The sequence below is a fragment of the Staurois parvus genome, unplaced genomic scaffold (assembly GCF_062004578.1).
Source record: "Staurois parvus isolate SC_StPar_1 unplaced genomic scaffold, SC_StPar_1.0 ptg001518l, whole genome shotgun sequence".
NCBI classification, from domain to species: domain Eukaryota; kingdom Metazoa; phylum Chordata; class Amphibia; order Anura; family Ranidae; genus Staurois; species Staurois parvus.
This window is the reverse complement of record NW_028319314.1, coordinates 106,634-124,713: the sequence shown is the minus strand read 5'-3', so window position 1 is coordinate 124,713 and position 18,080 is coordinate 106,634. Positions and strand designations below refer to the sequence as shown.

General features: G+C 42.0%; 1 protein-coding gene across 1 annotated transcript in view; it reads left to right on the top strand.

Moving 5' to 3' along the window:
- The window catches only part of MLLT3 (MLLT3 super elongation complex subunit), a gene marked incomplete at its 3' end in the record, with an annotated part of 288,460 nt that overhangs the window by 178,743 nt on the left and 91,637 nt on the right, over positions 1–18,080 (top strand). The window contains exon 5 of the mRNA XM_089662671.1: positions 9,393–9,509. Coding sequence (XP_089518797.1) covers positions 9,393–9,509 — 117 coding nt within the window. The remainder of the gene's footprint in view (positions 1–9,392; positions 9,510–18,080) is intronic.

Sequence of the window (18,080 nt, the reverse complement as noted above, 5' to 3'; positions counted from 1 at the left end):
ATACTTGCATGATTGTCTCTTCTGATGTAGTATTCGTAGCATGGACAGGCTGAGACCTTCTCTCTCTTCACTTCCTCCTTCCAGGATCTTTTCCCAACAACCCCAGAGGCAGGATGTGACATACATAACTATACATTACAGTGTGATACTAGCAGCTGACAATAGAGGGCAGTGGATCCCTACAAATGTATGAATATTACAGGCTTGGATACATTTTAGAAAGGGCATAGTTAGCATAAAATGCATGTGTGGGTAGAAAACTATTGCAATTGTCAGGTTGCTAGCAGTCAGTGAATACTGCTGTCTTGGTATGCTGTCAAGGCTTACTGCTTCTTTCCTTACACATGTAGGTTGGTCAGTACTCCTAGATTGTAAGCTCGAACGAGCAGGGCCCTCGAACCCCTTGTGTATTGTATTGTTACTGTCTTGTCTCATGTTCTGTCCCCCTTGCTACTGTACAGCGCTGAGCATACCCTTTGGTGCTATATAAATACTGTATAATAATAATAATAATAATAATACTTAACATATTTGTTCAGCAGAATGGCGTCATCTAGGGCTGCAGCAGACTCCCAGGGATGGTGTCACTCACTCATGGGGGTCATCACAGGCTCACCAGAAAGGTCCAACGCCGTCCAGATTCCATAGACTCCTCCACCTTGGGTGGCTCAGAATAAAACGAGCCAGGGAGGCAAAATAATGCTAATAGTGTGATACTGTTTATTGAAAATCCAAAGTAAAATAGCAAACTGTAAAACACTCACATGTGATACAGCAGAGAAGGCTATACAAACATTGCCTCACAAATGAATAATCCAGATGGGGTATAGCGTCAAATAGAGGGATTCCCCTGACATGTTTCGTGCGAACCGCACGTTATCAACCCCCTTTGATAACGTGCGGTTCGCACGAAACATGTCAGGGGAATCCCTCTATTTGACGCTATACCCCATCTGGATTATTCATTTGAGAGGCAATGTTTGTATAGCCTTCTCTGCTGTATCACATGTGAGTGTTTTACAGTTTGCTATTTTACTTTGGATTTTCAATAAACAGTATCACACTATTAGCATTATTTTGCCTCCCTGGCTCGTTTTATTCTGAGCCACCCAAGGTGGAGGAGTCTATGGAATCTGGACGGCGTTGGACCTTTCTGGTGAGCCTGTGATGACCCCCATGAGTGAGTGACACCATCCCTGGGAGTCTGCTGCAGCCCTAGATGACGCCATTCTGATGACCAGATCCTGATGTCCATGTGGAATATTTACATACAACGCTCAGTTTGTATGTACTTCTGGTAAGTGCATCATTGTACTATTGCCTCACGGAACAGCCAGGAGTCTGCCACTACTTTGTGAATTCTACAATTTAGAGCCTTTTTTGATTATTGGACTTTTATATATTTTTACCATGAACTGATAAGTTTGATGAATATACACTGTATATGGGTATTTTCATAATTTTAATTTCAGCGCTGCATTGTTTTGATTTTTATTTATTACAGAGGTGCTGAGGTATACCTTTCATGCTAGCGGCTTTATAACATTTTATATACTCTTTTCAAGCAAACATCTTCATTTGCGCTCGTTCATTTCACTCTATTTTGATATTTGTTCAGCGGTCACCTAGTAGCTTGGCTTGAAAGGCATGTTGTTAAAGGAAATCTTCCTTGAAAGAAACAGGCTGGTATTGCTGAATTCCCATTAATCAAATGCTAGTTGACTGGCTGCAGTGCTTATATTCCAATTTAAATACTTTGTGTCATCTATTCTAAAAAGAATGAGAAGTAGGAGTTAAGACTTTATTCTTTTTTCCTGCTCTGCATGTTCCAAAAAGAAAATTCTACATTATGGGCAGCATAAGAAACAGGCAACTAACATTTTAAGTAGATGGTCTGCTCCCAAATATTTCTTAGTCAAGGTTTATGAACATTCCCCCAAAGCTTTTCTTCTTGGACACCTCTGGTTGGTTGGTTGGTTTGCTGCTCTCACAACTGCTGGCCATGCATTGTACAGTGCCTTGAAAAAGTATTCATACCCCTTGAAATTTTCCACATTTAGTCATGTTACAACCAAAAACGTAAATGAATTTTATTGGGATTTTATGTGATAGACCAACACAAAGTGGCACATAATTGTGAAGTGGGAGGAAAATGATAAATGGTTTTCAATTTTTTTTTACAAATTTCTGAAAAGTGTGTCCTGCATTTGTATTCAGCCCCCTTTACTCTGATACCCCTAACTAAAATCTTGTAGAACCAATTGCCCTCAGAAGTCACCCAATATGTAAATAGAGTCCTCCTGTCTGTAATTTAATCTCTGAATACAGCTGTTCTGTGAAGTCCTCAGCGGTTTGTTAGAGAACATTAGTGAACAAACAGCATCATGGAGGCCAAGGAACACAGCAGACAGGTCAGGGATAACGTTGTGGAGAAGTTTAAAGCAGGGTTAGGTTATAAAAAAAATATCCGAAGCTTTGAACATCTCACAAAGCACTGTTCAATCCAGCATCCGAAAATGGAAAGAGTATGGCACAACTGCAAACCTACCAAGACATGGCCATCCACCGAAACGGACAGGCTGGGCAAGTAGAGCATTAATAAGAGACGCAGCCAAGAGGCCCATGGTAACTCTGGAGGAGCTGCAGAGATCCACAGCTGAGGTGGGAGAATCTGTCCTCAGGACAACTATTAGTCATGCACTCCACAAATACATTTTGACTTAAATTTCTGAAGAAATATTATTTTAAAACTATGTAACAAAAGCTAAGAAAAAGATGTTTTTTCAAAGTTTGGCAAAAATGAAAAACACTAAAAAAAACTCAGTAGTGGTTAAATACTACCAAAAGAAATCTCTCCTTTCTAAAAAAATGATATAAAATTAATTTCGGTGCAGTGTTTGGCTGAGTAAATGTCATCCAAAGTGTGACAGCGCTGAAAACCGAAAAATAGGCTGGACTGGAAGCTTTTTGCTAAAGGTGAACTATCCCTTGAAGCAACCATGCTTATTGCTTCTTTGGAGCAGGTTTATACATATGACACCATAGGCATTTGAAATTGTTCAGAATAGTTTGCAGTGCGCAATTAGCGGTTCAAATTTAGGGCCAATTTTTGTAAGTTCATTAACATCCAAGGTGCCATCCAAGCCTTGCGATCTTTAACCTTTTGTTAGGACAGTGTGCAGTTGGTATAAAACTGATAATGTGATTTGCCAACACAGTACAGAAAGGGTTAATTATTAACATACCTGCTCAGCCCCCTCTTTAACATTACATAGAAGAAAGCTAGGTAAGAGGGACCTAAGCAGCAATTTTTAATTTTTTTTTTTAAAGATCTTCACATTTTTTTTTTTTAAACTTTCATGTAATCCCTCAGGGGAACTTGTGAATATAGCATGTTGTCCCATTCTTATTAGTAGCCCCATTGTGGAATAAAAGCTCCACCTATTTATGTTAATACTAGCTGTTGCTCTAGGCCAGTCTAATCCCAGTTTATAGGCATTTTGGTAGTGGAAGGAGGGAGTACAGTCACCACTGAGTCCCTACCTGTTACTGTTGTGAATGTTCATTTTTAATGGTAGAACATTGCTTAGTGCTGCAGGGCTGTGCGATCTATGTGCAAGGTGCCCTGAATATTTGCAAGTGTCTGGATGCTGTACTGCTCTTACATGCATTAGGACGACATCTGTTTAGGGAACTGTAGCCCAAATGCAGGATTCTGCATTGGGGCATACAGACCTGAATGTGTATGGCTCTAAATGTAAGTACTGCTTGATACAGCATTCAGCCGTACATGTATTTTAGCCTGTTATAGATTTTGACAGAATACTGAGTGTGGCTGGATGACTCTGCCTCCCAGGCTCCCAAAAACACCAAGATTTGATGCTGTTGGGCCAATCCACCCCTGTTCATAAGGCCTAGCTCACTGGAAATAAAAGTTTGGTTTCCATTGGGAGCCTGGGACCACAACAACTAATGTCTGGGTGACAAATGGGAGGAAATCTTCGACCCTCCTTTCCCTGATCTCCTCTATAGGAGTGTGAACTGGAAGCACTCACCTTTGAACATTTCTGGTTCAGAGCTTTCAAAATCCTGAATGCACAGCTGATCAAGTACACTCTTACTGAGGCAGAGGGCAGGTGAGACATTGTGGGTCTAATAGACCCCTGATGTCTCCATAAAAAGAATCTGTCACCTGCCAGTGCTAGCGCACAGGGGCTTGTTAGCTCCTATGTGATCACAATAAAGTTAAAGTGATATTATAGGCAATTTAAAAAAAAAACATGTCATACTTACCTGCTCTGTGCAGTGATTTTACACAGAGCACCCTGATCCTTCTCGGGTCCCATGCCAGCACCCTTGGCCCCTCCCTCCTGCCAAGTGCCCCCAGAGCAAGCATCTTGCTGTAGGGGCACCCAAGCAGGCTCAATCCTAAGCCACTGCTTTGAGTGTCCATTCACACACAGAGCTGCTGCTCTGCTCCGCCCCTCCTCCCCTCCTCCCCTCCTCTCTCTTCATTGGTTCACTGGCTGTGATTGACAATGTCTCAGCCAATCAAAAGAGCGAGTCCCCAGAGATCCAAGGCTCTTGTACACATCGCTGGATCACGATGGGGCTCAGGTAATTATTAAGGGGGCTGGGGGAGCTGCTGCACACAGAAGATTTTTTACCTTAATGCATAGAATGCATGAAGGTGTAAAAAAAAAACCTAAAGCCTATACAACCACTTTATCTGCTTTCCCGTCGCCCTATAGCAGAACTGCTGCTACTGGGCGGCAGGGCTGCACAAAATTACTTCTGTATACATGATTTGCATTTCTGGGTAGGGGGCGCACGCCACCATTGGCGTCTACAGATGTCAATCACCAGGTCCTAGCCGGAGATTCCTCGCTGGCACCTGGCGATTGCCAAGTAACACTGACAGGAGAGAGACCTTTGTGTAAGCAACACTGGTCTCTCTCCTGCCAGCAAGAACATTCTGCTGTGTATTTCTCTGTACAGCAGAGAAATACACAGCAGCATGTTTCCCTAGTAAAACACACACAGCACATTATGTTAAACAGCACACAGTTAACACTTTGATCACCCCAGATGTTAACTCCTTCCTGCCCAGTGTCATTAGTACATTGTCAGTGCTTTTTATTACTGCTGTTCTCTGTATTAGTGTCATTGGGATGTCAGTGTCAGGTAGTCAGTTCTCCCCAGTGTCAGAATGCCTCCCGCAGTCCTGCTATAAGTCGCTGATCGCCGCTATTACTAGTATAAAAAAAATTCAAATAAAAATTCCAGTATATCGCCATTTGTAGACACTGTAACCTTCACTAAACCAATTAATTTACACGTATTGGGATTTTGTTTAAGCAAGGACATGTAGCAGAATACATTTTGGCCTAAATTTATGATGAGATTAGATTTTTTTTAATTTTTTGTGCTGGATATGTTTTATAGCAAAAAGTCAAAAATATATTTTTTCCCCAAAATGGTTGGTCTTTCTTTGTTTATAGTGCAAAAAAAAAAACCACACAGGTGATCAAATACAACCAAAAGAGATCTCTATTTTGGGAAAAAAAGACATACATTTCATTTATGTACAGCGTTGCATGAACGCTCAATTGTCAGTTAAAGTAATGCAGCGCCGTATCGCAAAAAAATTACCTGGTCAGGAAGGGGGGTAAATCCTCTGGAGGGCAAGTGGTTAACTAAAATAAATAAAAGCGGTAAGAGAAGAATCAATTAAAATAATTGTAAAAAATTATAAGTGCCCCATCCCGTTGCCCCACCCACACATGAACACAAAACATGTTGATCCAGTGTGTACGTGTATGTAATTGGCAATTAGGTCACACGTTAGGTATCATTGAAAGTCAGAGCGATAGCTATAATTCCAGGTTCCTCAATTGCAGTTTACTCTAAACTGATTACCTGTAAAGGCATTAAAAACATCAGCTTTTGATCATTTTGGGAAGTTTTTCCTGGTTTTGCAGGCACGCTCATTTTTGAGGCTTGACATTTTTGGTATCTACTTACTTGACACAATATCCTCTTTTATTTTGTACAAACAATGGGGATTATATTGTGTTTGTGCGCACTAAAATTCATTTTAGAGTGTTTTTTCCTGAGAATGTAGATTTGGTAAACAATTGCGCAAATATTGTGAAATATAAAAAATGCATCTAGCATTGTTTTATTCTTCAGTGTTCCTGCTTTCCAAAAATATATCCTATTCTCTTTGTAAGTAATTGTATAGCCTGTAATGCTTACCATGTGTGTGTGAAAAATGAAAAAACTGCTCTAAAGGGTAAATGGCTAATAAGCCCACCCAAACAACCCCCTCGGCTCTCTCACTAAGTCAAAACAAAGTAAATATTCAGCAAACTGCTGGAAACTGGAACAAATGTAGCTCATGTTCTGAATACAACCAGCAGTTTTTATTGGCCTACTGTCAGTCATACTGTTATTTATCTTATATAAAACAACTTTGCAAATGAATATTTCATATATTACAACGAATTTCCAGAATACTATGCATCCATGGGTAGAATTCTGTGGATCCAGGCTCCCTCCATGCTTCTAGGCCCTTCCCAGAAGCCTCTTCTCCCCCACGAGCTCTAATTGTTGCAGGTCCTTGACATAAAGTATAGTGCAAGGTCCATAGCCTGCATTGAATGTGAGGAAGGCGATGCACAGTCCGCTGCCAAGAACGTAGGGGAAGAAAAAGGTAAGTAAAACCATTATTTCTGATACCCTAGACATCCCACAACCCCACTGCAAGGGAGAATGTTTGTTTTTCCCAGAAATGGGCTTTAAAAGACAGAGCAGCATTAATAGGCTGCCTTGAGCTTTTGTTTGTATAAATGAAACTTTAAAGCTTTAGACTCAGCTATTAAATAAGGAATGTGTTATGTGGAAGAGTAAGTGCCACTTTCGCCTTGAGCTATTGAGGTTTGTGAACAACAAACTTTTTTTCAACAGATTTGAAGAGATAACAGACGGTACGTGAATAAGAGGTAGAGAGTGCCGCCTGCTGGTTGAAAGTACCAAATATTAAAAAGATTCAGAATTTTTTTTTCCATTTTTCTTTTTAAATAACAAACAGGTTTATACTTGCCCGGAACCCTCTCTTCTCAGGTCCCCCGCCGGTGCTCCTGGCTTCTCCTCTCTTTCTATGGGGGGGCAAATGGGCGGGCTTGCTTCCAAGTCTTGCTGTCCACATCCATTGACACAAACAGCAGAATTCGATCCTATCCCTGCCCCCTTATCACTGGCTTTGATTGACAGCAGTGGGAGGCAATGGCGCTCCCTGATGCCTAAACATTTTTAGTGCAAGGAATGCATTAGGGTAAGAAAAAAATGTTTAGACTTTATAACCACTGTAATGTACAATATGTAATATTTTTACCTGACCAAAAAAAAATTTAAATTTTAAAGACAATGCAGAAATAAATAAGTTCAAACGATTTATACATTCCTTTTAAATACTAGTACTTGTAGAAGTCAGGTGGCAGTTGAAAAGCTTTAATCTGAAGTACCATAAAGTAATAAAAATGTGATAAGCTTTACATCCTGCTTTGGAATGTTACTTGTAACTTTTTTTTTTTATTATATAAACTAATTTGCAAAGCAGATATACTTGTTCCTGTATTAAATTACTGAATTATGTTTCCGCATTTGTATCCATTGCTTGCAAAGGCAGCACAACATACACTGGTTTTAGAAGTTTCTTTTTCTTAACAAATCAGAAATATGTGTTTTCATGACAGATTAACAGAAATTGGTGTACAACAGGTGGTAAGTGTAATTTAAGCTGCTTCAAAGCTCACCAGCAGTGAAAGTGTTGGCACTTGAAAGCAATTTTTTAAGGGTTTTTTTTGAAGGGGGGAGCTTAAGACTGTCCATTTCCCTGTTCCTGTCAATCATTGCATAACATTTGCACAGAGACATTCCAAAACTTTGAAGGAAGTGTGGAAACCATTTGGCTATTTTTTTTCCCTTCTGCTTGATTAACCCTACAGTACCCTGAACAAATGATTAGGACCAGCATTTAGGGAATTGATGGTCACCATAGACATTGAAAGACAGTCATAAACATCTGCATGCATACGATTAGGGTACTGTGTATAGTAGTCACATCAGCCTGATCATTGCAAGTTATGGAGGAAAGATAACAAAGCTAGTCTCATATTTTGCATGTTGTTGATTATGGGTCCACAATTTGTCCTGGAGCTCCAGCAGTTCTGGGGTGCGTAGGCAGGGATGTCACTGCCCATCAATATGGTGTGGCATGAAAGTCGGTAACTAATAGCAACCATACGTGGCTCTATAGGTGCATGTAATGTGCTATGGCTTTGAATTTATTTTGTGGTAGTCAGAAAACTACAGGGCAAGGTAGGTGGTTCACTTGGGCAAGGCTAAATTCACAGTTCAATAAAAAATAATAAATGGACATTTTTTGTTCGCAGTTTAAAAAATATGCATTTATTATTTTTTTCTAACAAGAGTCTGCAAAGTACTGCTAATAGGTATGCTTGCATTCAAACTACCATGGTGGCAGACAGGACTTGTAGTTTTCTCATTCAGAGATTCACAGATTCCTGTGAATGAATGCTGTGGCTGTGTGGGCAGTGCCCGCACAGCCACACTGTTTTCATAATGTAGGAGAGAGGGTCCCCTGTCACAGGGAAGGGGGGATGGGGGCACGATGGGTAAAGTTTCCCCCTTTTGGGTGAAGTTTCACTTTAACAAGCAGTACATTAACTACTGTACATTTTGGAATTTCTTAACGTGATTTATACATTTGTGGGGTGATTAGTCAGTGTTTTGAATAATTTTACACGTAGCACATTTTATTATTGCTTATGTACATTCATACAATTTTGAGGCTATACTGACTTAAGCATTACAGCTTTCTCATATCAGGTGCAGTGGGACTGGGCAGGGCAGCCTTGACCATAGCAGTCCCTCTGCAAGACAAGGCAAAATGCCTTTTCTCCTATCTGGAAAGTTCACTGCATCTGCTGGTGTAAAGGGCCAGTTCACTGCATCTGCTGGTGCAAAGGGCCAGTTCACTGCATCTGCTGGTGCAAAGGGCCAGTTCACTGTATCTGCTGCTGTAAAGGGCCAGTTCACTGCATCTGCTGGTGTAAAGGGCCAGTTCACTGCATCTGCTGGTGTAAAGGGCCAGTTCACTGCATCTGCTGTTTTTCTATAATTATATGTGATTTTTGCCACAATGCATAGTTTTGTTTAGTAACACTATTTTTATAATTTTTACATTAGTTAAAACATAACGTTAATTTATTTGTTGAGAATGATGTTGTAGGTCATACTGATCTTTCGTGCATGTGTATGAATGTTCTTTATTTAATATTTGTGTTTTCTTTTATTTCTGGCAATAGATAATGGTTATGTCAGAGGGTTCATCTTCAGGCACCAGTCTTCATCTTCCCAGCCTTCCCAGTAATTCCCTATCATTCTCAGATGTAAAGAAAAGCAAATCATCTCATGGATCCAAGGTGAGTGAAGTTATAAATGATGCCACAGAAATACACATGCTCGCACATACGCCTGACTTGACAAACTAAAGAGATAGCATTAATCTTTTAATATTTTTTCATAGATGGTGGTAATCATGCAACTGTGTTTGAAGTAATATATAAAGTAACAACATTTTCTTTCTGCTAAAGCTCATTTAAGGCTCGTTTACACTGGTGTTTTCCTTTGAAGTTTGATCCACAGTGGATTGCTTTTCATAGAGCATTTGACAGGCAGTGAGGATGTGCAATGTCACCTCCTCATCATCTGATTTAACCACTAAAACCTGCATGACAGTGCAGGTGGTTGTGGTGCAGCCCTTTCAGTTGAATGTTTGGCAGGCAGTACTGCAGTCTTGTGGCATGTGTACTCTCTCTACTGCCTTTGCAGCCTATGGGGTCAGGAACATTAAAAACACAGCTTAACCATATGATCTTACTGCCTTCCCCAACCACAAGTGTAAAAAAGGACTTAGAAAATTGATAGAAAAGCTTGCTTTTTCATAGCAATTAGCATTTCAGCTCTAAAATGAAAAAGCCAAAGATGAAGGTTTTCCAGGAGTCATAGGCATTCCAATCACTCTTTCATTTTTTTTATCGTGAAATGTTGATATGCCACAAACCTACCCTGAGACAAACAAGACCAGTACAATTTACAGCTTCAAAGATGACAAATTCATACCAGACCCTTAACCGGGGATGTACCGTATTTGCCGGCGTATAAGACGACCCCCTACTTTTCCTGCTAAAATGTAGTGTTTGGGCTATACTCGCCGTTTAAGACTACCCCTCTTCCAATGCACACCAGTGGGAGTGCCCCATAGTGCCCCATCATCGGTGTCAGTGGGAGGAATAGTGCCCCATCATTGGTATTAGTGGCAGGAATAGTGCCCCATCATTGGCATTAGTGGCAGGAATAGTGCCCCATCATTAGTATCAGTGGGGGGAATAGGTGCCCCATCATTGGTATCAGTGGCAGGAATAGTGCCCCATCATTAGTATCAGTGGGGGGAATAGGTGCCCCATCATTGGTATCAGTGGCAGGAATAGTGCCCCATCATTGGTATCAGTGGCAGGAATAGTGCCCCATCATTAGTATCAGTGGGGGGAATAGGTGCCCCATCATTGGTATCAGTGGCAGGAATAGTGCCCCATCATTGGTATCAGTGGGAGGAATAGTGCCCCATCATTGGTATCAGTGGGAGGAATAGTGTCCCATCATTGGTATCAGTGGGAGGAATAGTGCCCCATCATTGGTATCAGTGGGGGGAATAGTGCCCCATCATTGGTGTCAGTGGGAGGAATAGTGTCCCAACATTGGTGTCAGTGGGAGGAATGGTGTCCCATCATTGGTGTCAGTGAGGGCTGGAATAGTGCCCCATCATTGGTGTCAGTGGGGGGGGGGGAATAGTGCCCCATCGCTGGTGTCAGTGGGGGGGAGGAATAGTGCCCCATCGTTGGTGTCAGTGGGAGGAATAGTGCTCCATCATTGGTATCAGTGACACCAATGATGGGGCACTATTCCTCCCACTGACACCAATTACACTTGCTCACCCTGTTCTAGTATGGTGCTGCTGCAGCCAGCATATGTGGTTGCAGCAGCACCTCTACACTGAACACTTACCTGCTGCTCCTGCGCTCGATTTTCACGGGGCCGCTTGGCTCCGCCCCCTCGCTGGTGATTGGCCGCCTGTGTGCCTTTCCTGAGCTACAGTTCTGGCGGCCAATCACCGGTGAGGAGGCGGAGCCGAGCAGCCGCGTGAACATTCAGTGGCCGAACTGAAGGAGCAGCCGCGCTTCCTGGACCGGATCGTCCTGGGACCGGAGCCAGGTAAGAAACAGCCCCTGCCCACCCCTGTACTTAGTGTCCCTTCCATTGGAAGGGGGGGGGGCGGCGGCGGCACCGTGCCGCCCCCCTAAAAAGTGTCAGTATGCCGTATACCGGCGTATAAGACGACCCCCGACTTTTGAGAAGATTTTCAAGGGGTAAAAAGTCGTCTTATACGCCGGAAAATACGGTAGCCTTGGAGGCCAGTAAAGAGGCAATGAGTGTGTGCCCATTGTTGAAAGACGTGGTCTTGTATGCCCATGTTTCCCTTCTCTCTCTCTCTTTTTTAATGTGTTGTGTCCCTTAAAAAAAAAAAAAGATTTGGTGTTTCCCCTACTCTAGACCCTTTTCCAGGCTTTCAGCCTGGGAGGATAGTATTGGCCATATTAGGTCAGTGACATCACCCAAGAATTGCAGCTGGTGTGTTTACAAACCACAGCAGGGAATTTGTGAAGGTGAGCTGGCCAAATATGGCCATTTTGTTGGGTAGTTCACCAAACTGAACTTTCGAACTCCGAGTTCATCCTTACCCCTAACCTGTTTTTAGTGCACATTGCCAATTCAGTTATCAGAAGCAGCGGAGTGTATAACATTAAGATAAAATAGGTGAACACAAGATTATAGAGTTGTCCTTATTTTGTTGTTTAATAGTGGAGCTTAAAATAAAGTGATCTTAGCTGATTAATTGTGTGTTTTGAAGTAGATTTGCCATAACATTATGGTTATGAGTCAGACTCAAATAAGTAATAAGAACCACTTTTGTCTGACTTTAATGCATTTAGGACTAACCACAACAACATTTCTTTGTGTGCACAAATGCATTGCTTTTGTTTGTTGCATGCAAACAATTAGTATGTCTAACTAAAAATCTACCAAATGCAGTAATTGTGAAAAGTATGGCAATCAATAGTGCTGTATCAGTTTTTCTATACAATAATATTCCTTTAAGCACTAACTCTCCAGCGCCTCAAAGGGGTCAATGCCAGGAAGAAACCAGGGAATCAGATGTATTGATGGCCTTGGAATAAAATCTTGGTGATGCAGCCCTCCTCAGACTGGAAAATAAAACCAAAACTGGAAAAGAAGCACACAGGTGGCGCAAACACCTAGCGCATTAGCCAAGGTTTATATGGGCAGCACAGTGGCTAAATGGTTAGCACTTCCGCCTGGCAGTACTAGGGTCATTGGTTCGAATCCCAGCCATGGCACCACCTGCCTGGAGTTTGCATGTTCTCCCTGTGCCTGCATGGGTTTCCTCCAGGTACTCCTGTTTCCTCCCACACTCCAAAGACATGCTGGTAGGTTAATTGGATCCTGTCTAAAATTGGCCCTTGTATATGAATGTGAGTTAGGGACCTTAGATTGTACTCTCCTTGAGGGTTAGGGACTGATTTGAATGTACAATATATATGTAAAGCGCTGCGTAAATTGATGGCGCTATATAAGTACCTGAAATAAATAAATAAAATGTTAACCAGCTCCCAACTGCGCTATAGCCGAAGGACGGCTACAGCGCGGTTGTGAAATCCTGGGACGACGTCCATCAACGTCATTCCAGGACACGCCCCCCCTGTGCGCCCCTAGCAGCACGCACCCGGCGCTGCCGGTGATCGCTGTGTTCTACAGACACAGCTGATCACGGGGTAGGTAAACGGCCAATCACGGCGGCCTTTTTCCACGTGATCAGCTGTGTCCAATGACACAGCGATCCCTGGGTAAATACAGTTGCCAGTTATCGGGTGCACTTTCCTCACGCTGTCATAGCTGAGGAAAGTACTGCCGAGAACTGGCGATTGTCAGTGAAGGGATCAGCACTGATCATCAGGGCACTGATGATCAGTGCCCTGATGATCAGTGCCACCCACCTGTGCCCTGCAGTGCCACTGAGCAGTGCCACCCATCTGTGCCACTGAGCAGTGCCACCCACCTGTGCCTATCAGTGCTACCCACTTGTGCCACTCAGCAGTGCCACCCACCTGTGCCTAGCAGTGCCACACATCAGTGCTGTCCATCAGTGCCACCTATCAATGCCAGCTCATTAATGCCGCCTATCAGTGCCGCCTAGTAATGCTGCATATCAGTGGACATCAGTGCTGCCTATCAGTGCAACCTCATCAACGCATATCAGTGAAGGAGACCTGTTTGCAAAATTATATAATAGATACAAAGAAAAACTTTTTTTTTTCAATTTTTTCCTCTTTCGCTGTTTATGGCGCAAAAAAATAAAACACCCAGCGGCGATTAAATACCACTAAAAGAAAGCTCTATTTGTGAAAAAATTTTTTAAAATTTCTTATGGTTACAGTGTTGCATGACTGCACAATTGTCATTCAAAGTGCGACAGCGCTGAAAGCTGAAAATTTGCCTGGGCAGAAAGGGGGTAAAAGTGCCCGGTAGGCAAGTAGTTAAAAACAGAAAACATACTCACAAAATGAGGTGCAGAAAAAAAGCCTTCAAAGCCACTGGGATGGTCCAACGTGATGGCAGAGTGTCCGACTGGTGGTGAGGTCGGCCCTCTGATGCCAGCTCTGAGGAAGGGCACACATCCCCAAAGCACGTCAGCAGGCCGACCTCACCACCAGTCGGACACTCTGCCATTACGTTGGACCATCCCAGTGGCTTTATAGGCTTTTTTTTGCACCTCATTTTGTGAGTATGTTTTCTGTTTTTAACTAAAGGTTTTAAATAAACCTTGGATAATGCGTTAGGTGGTTGCGCCCCCTGTGGGCTTCTTTTCCAATATTATTCCTTTGTATAATGTCATATTCTGTGTACTCTTTAAAAACAAATATACAGGATTCTTAGAGATCAATCATTATATATATATATATTTTTTTTTAGTGCTCTGTTTCCTATGGGATAAATACATGTAGTTCTTTGTCCCATGTCGCTAGTTGCTTTCTAAAGCTGGTTGTAGGTGGATCAAAATTCAAGTGGTCCAGCAGGCAGCTGACAAATTTCCCTCTATGGCTGTTCCCAGTTGAGAGCAGTTGATCTAAGACGCGGCTGCTCTCAAGTGGGTCTAATGGAAAATTTTGCTTCAATCAGTTCTGCAGCCAATCAGCTCTGCAGTGCTGATCAATGTATTCTGCCCGCGGGAGAGGATTCCCCCATTCACCTTGAATGTGTGGATGAGTAATCTGTTCAGTTTCTTTCTTGTCTATGTCCAGCTTAATCCTAGTGATGAGGTCTGAACTCTGCCCTCCCCCCTCAATTTATGTTGTGACTGATCAGACAACAGGAGACTGCTTCATAACAGCAGTTTGTCTCTGCTGTCAGCAGACAGTGGCAAGAGGAATGCAGAGGCTGGTATGTCACCCTCCCTCTGCATTCCTCTCGCCATTACTTGTCGGAAGTGCTCACATTCGAGATAAACTGCCCTTATGTAGCAACCATCTCCATCCTAGCTTTTGTTGGATCCGCTATGGCGGGAGGGTAGGTTCTAGCTTTTGTGGGACTTCATAGCTATGGTCAGAAAGCTCCTAGCAACATGGTACAAAGTATGTACTTTGTTCTATAGGGAACAGATCTGAAAAAAGATTGGTTTTCTTTAAACTCCCAGTGTATGTTTTCTAAACTGGATTGTGGCAGTAAACGCATAAAAAAATTGTATACTCGTGTTACAGCAGTCACACTCTGTTTTGTGATGCCTTAACCTGCCAATACGATTTAGACTTGTACCCAGATTTTGTTAAAATGAATTACCTGTTGATTTAAGCACAGTTGCATTATCTGCTGGATACCACTACTGGCTCTTTACTTTCACTATTGCTAGTGATTTTTAAAGTTGAACATTCAGGTGCAAGATTGTTATATAATACAAACAATTTGGGAACATTTCTGTGATACTTACACAATATTTGGGATATTGCCATTAGTTCTGCTCTATGTGAACATTGAATATTTAGCCTTACCTCAGACGCTGTGATGTGACCCTACCTCAGAGGCTATGATGTGAAAATGCCCACCAAACAGGGAATTGGCTAAGAGAAGGGACAATTAGTCTGATCTTTCATTTAGAAATAATCATATATTTCAGTGTAATTACTACATTGTTTTAAATGAGGACTTTTTTGAGGACAACAAAAGCAACACTAAAAATATGAAATGGCCACACTCGCATTATAAATTCATATTTGTGCACATGTACTTGGAGTGTCATAGGGCCATGATAAGAGTAAGATTTTATACTAGTGACATATCTAATTGACAGGGTTATTTTGCGTACAAAAGTACATAGTGTTACTAAACCCACAACAGTAAAATCGGTCTGTAAATGCAGTAAAGCATGCTGGTTATACCCACTATGGAACCTAAGGGGTTAATCCTCTGCATTGTTTAAAAAGGCTGTTTGTTCCTGTCTTCTCTGATTCTCCCCTTATACAACCTAGATCAGAGCCTTGGGGGCAAGCTGCACCTGCTCAGTTTGGTGTGTATTGCTGGAGAGGTTTTTTTTTCTTTGGAAGAGTGCATGTGATCAGCACTGTCCAGACAGAAGTCAGGGGTTCTGCATCGTCCTAGAGCAGATAGGAAACTCCTCCTACAAGCTATAACATGTGTTCTGCTGGGCACTGATAGAAGTCACAAGACTGCTATATACTGCTGATGAGAAAAGATATTTAGCAGTTTATATTTACTAAAATAATTGCATTTCCATGTTCTGTGTCCTATGGGAGACCAGATATAATGATTTCAGGGTCCCGAGTTTAGTAACAGTTTAAATGTAGAATTTCTAAAGTGAAAGGCATAAGCTTTATAGATTTTAGAGATTATAGTGATGGATATTTTTGTGATTCAGGCCCTCCACTCTGATAGCTCAACATTTGAGTTGCATTATGAAATTGGGAGAACAATGTGTGGGACATTTGGCTGCCAAAGATAACTGAAAAATGTACATAGAATTAAGTTTTATTGGGAAAAGTAACACGTGTTTATAAGATTGCGTTAAAAAATCGCCTTTAGGTTTTGTGTATAAATTAAAGAGGGAAATGCAGGTTCAAAGAATGCTGAATTTCCTCCCTGCAAGATATGTGAGGAAGTGAGATCACTCCATTGCAGAACCACAGTTTTTGAGTTGCAGAGACTTCTCCATTCTGCAGCCGCATAAAGAGTGGTAATAACTGTTGTTACCTAATAGGTTTTTATAACCATTATTGCAGCAGCATCCTCTGATGACAGCCATTGTGAAGGCGTAAAACCAAAAAAAGTTTGCGCTCCATTTGAAAAAATTAAGAAAGTGGAAAAGCAGCACACTACTGAATACAAGACAAAAAAAAAACAACACAATATGAAGTGAGAATGCATTTGAAATGAGTGCTATACAATAAGTTTGTATCCCTTTAAATGTGAAATCATATGAATGAAAGTTCTTTTGTGAAAGCAGGCAGTTCGTATCAGCAGTGTGATGTGCCAAAACACTACAATCACTGATTTATTATTGGTTTTGAAGGGATAGCACAACTGTTGTGTTTTATATATTGTAAAAGGTAGCCTCCAGTATATAGTCCATCTCTAACCAAGTTCTAAATTTTGTTTTGGAAACTGGTTGGAAGAAATTGGTAAATAGCGAAAACCCTGCCTATGATTGCTGGTGAGATAAGCATTGTTTATTTTTGGTTTGTCTTCAACCACATCCCTCCCACCATATAGTAATATGACAGACGCAAGGTGGTTCTCTCGTTCTGGGAGGACGTCATATGACGTCCTCCCATTCTCACCACGCATGCGTGGCTTAGGGAGCGCGGCGATCTGCGGTGCGCTGTGTCCCTCAGACACAGCGGATCACCGATCACGGAAAGAGCTGAAGATGTCGGCTCGGTCATGTGATCATCTGTGTCCAATCACAGCTGATCACATGTAAACGGGAATTATCAGCATTTCTCTCTTCTCTAGCTGTCAGGCTGACAGCTCATGAGGAGAGGAGAGCCAGTAATCGGCTTTCCGCGGAGCGGACATGTACACTGATCATCAGGGCACTGATGATCAGTGTAGCCCCAGCAGTGCTACCTGTCAGTGTCCATCAGTGCCTCATGCCAGTGCCCATCAGGGCCACATCAATGCCACATACCAGTGCACATCAATGCCACATATCAGTGCCCATCCGAGCTGCCTTTCAGTGCCACCAATTAGTGCCGCCTTTCAGTGCCGCCTATCAGTGCCATATATCAGTGCCATGTATCAGTGCTGCCTTTCAGTGTCCATCAGTGATGCCTGTCAATGCCCATCAGTGCCACCTACCAGTGCCTCTTCATCAGTGCCCATCAATGCCACCTATCAGTGTCCATCAGTGCAGCCTATCAGTGCCCATCACTGCAGCCTCATTAGCGCACATCAGTGAAGGAGAAAAATCACTTATTTATAAAATTTTATAACAAAAACTAAGAAAAAACATTTTTTTTTCAAAATTTTCAGTGGTTTTTGGTTTAAGAAAAAAAAAACCTCAAAGATGATTAAATACCACCAAAATAAAGCTCTATCTGTCACAAAACAATGATAAAAATGTCATATGGGTACAGTGTTGCATGACAGCGCAATTGTCATTCAAAGTGCGACAGCGCTGAAAGCTGGAAATTGGCCTGGGCAGGAAGGGGGTATAAGTGCCCTGTAGGCTTGTGGTTAAACAGTAACTCCACTTTTGTTGAGAAAAAACCTTCCCCTCCGGGCGATCTATGTACATTGCAAGGATTTAAAAAAAAACTTTGTTTCAGATTCCTACCTTATGTTAT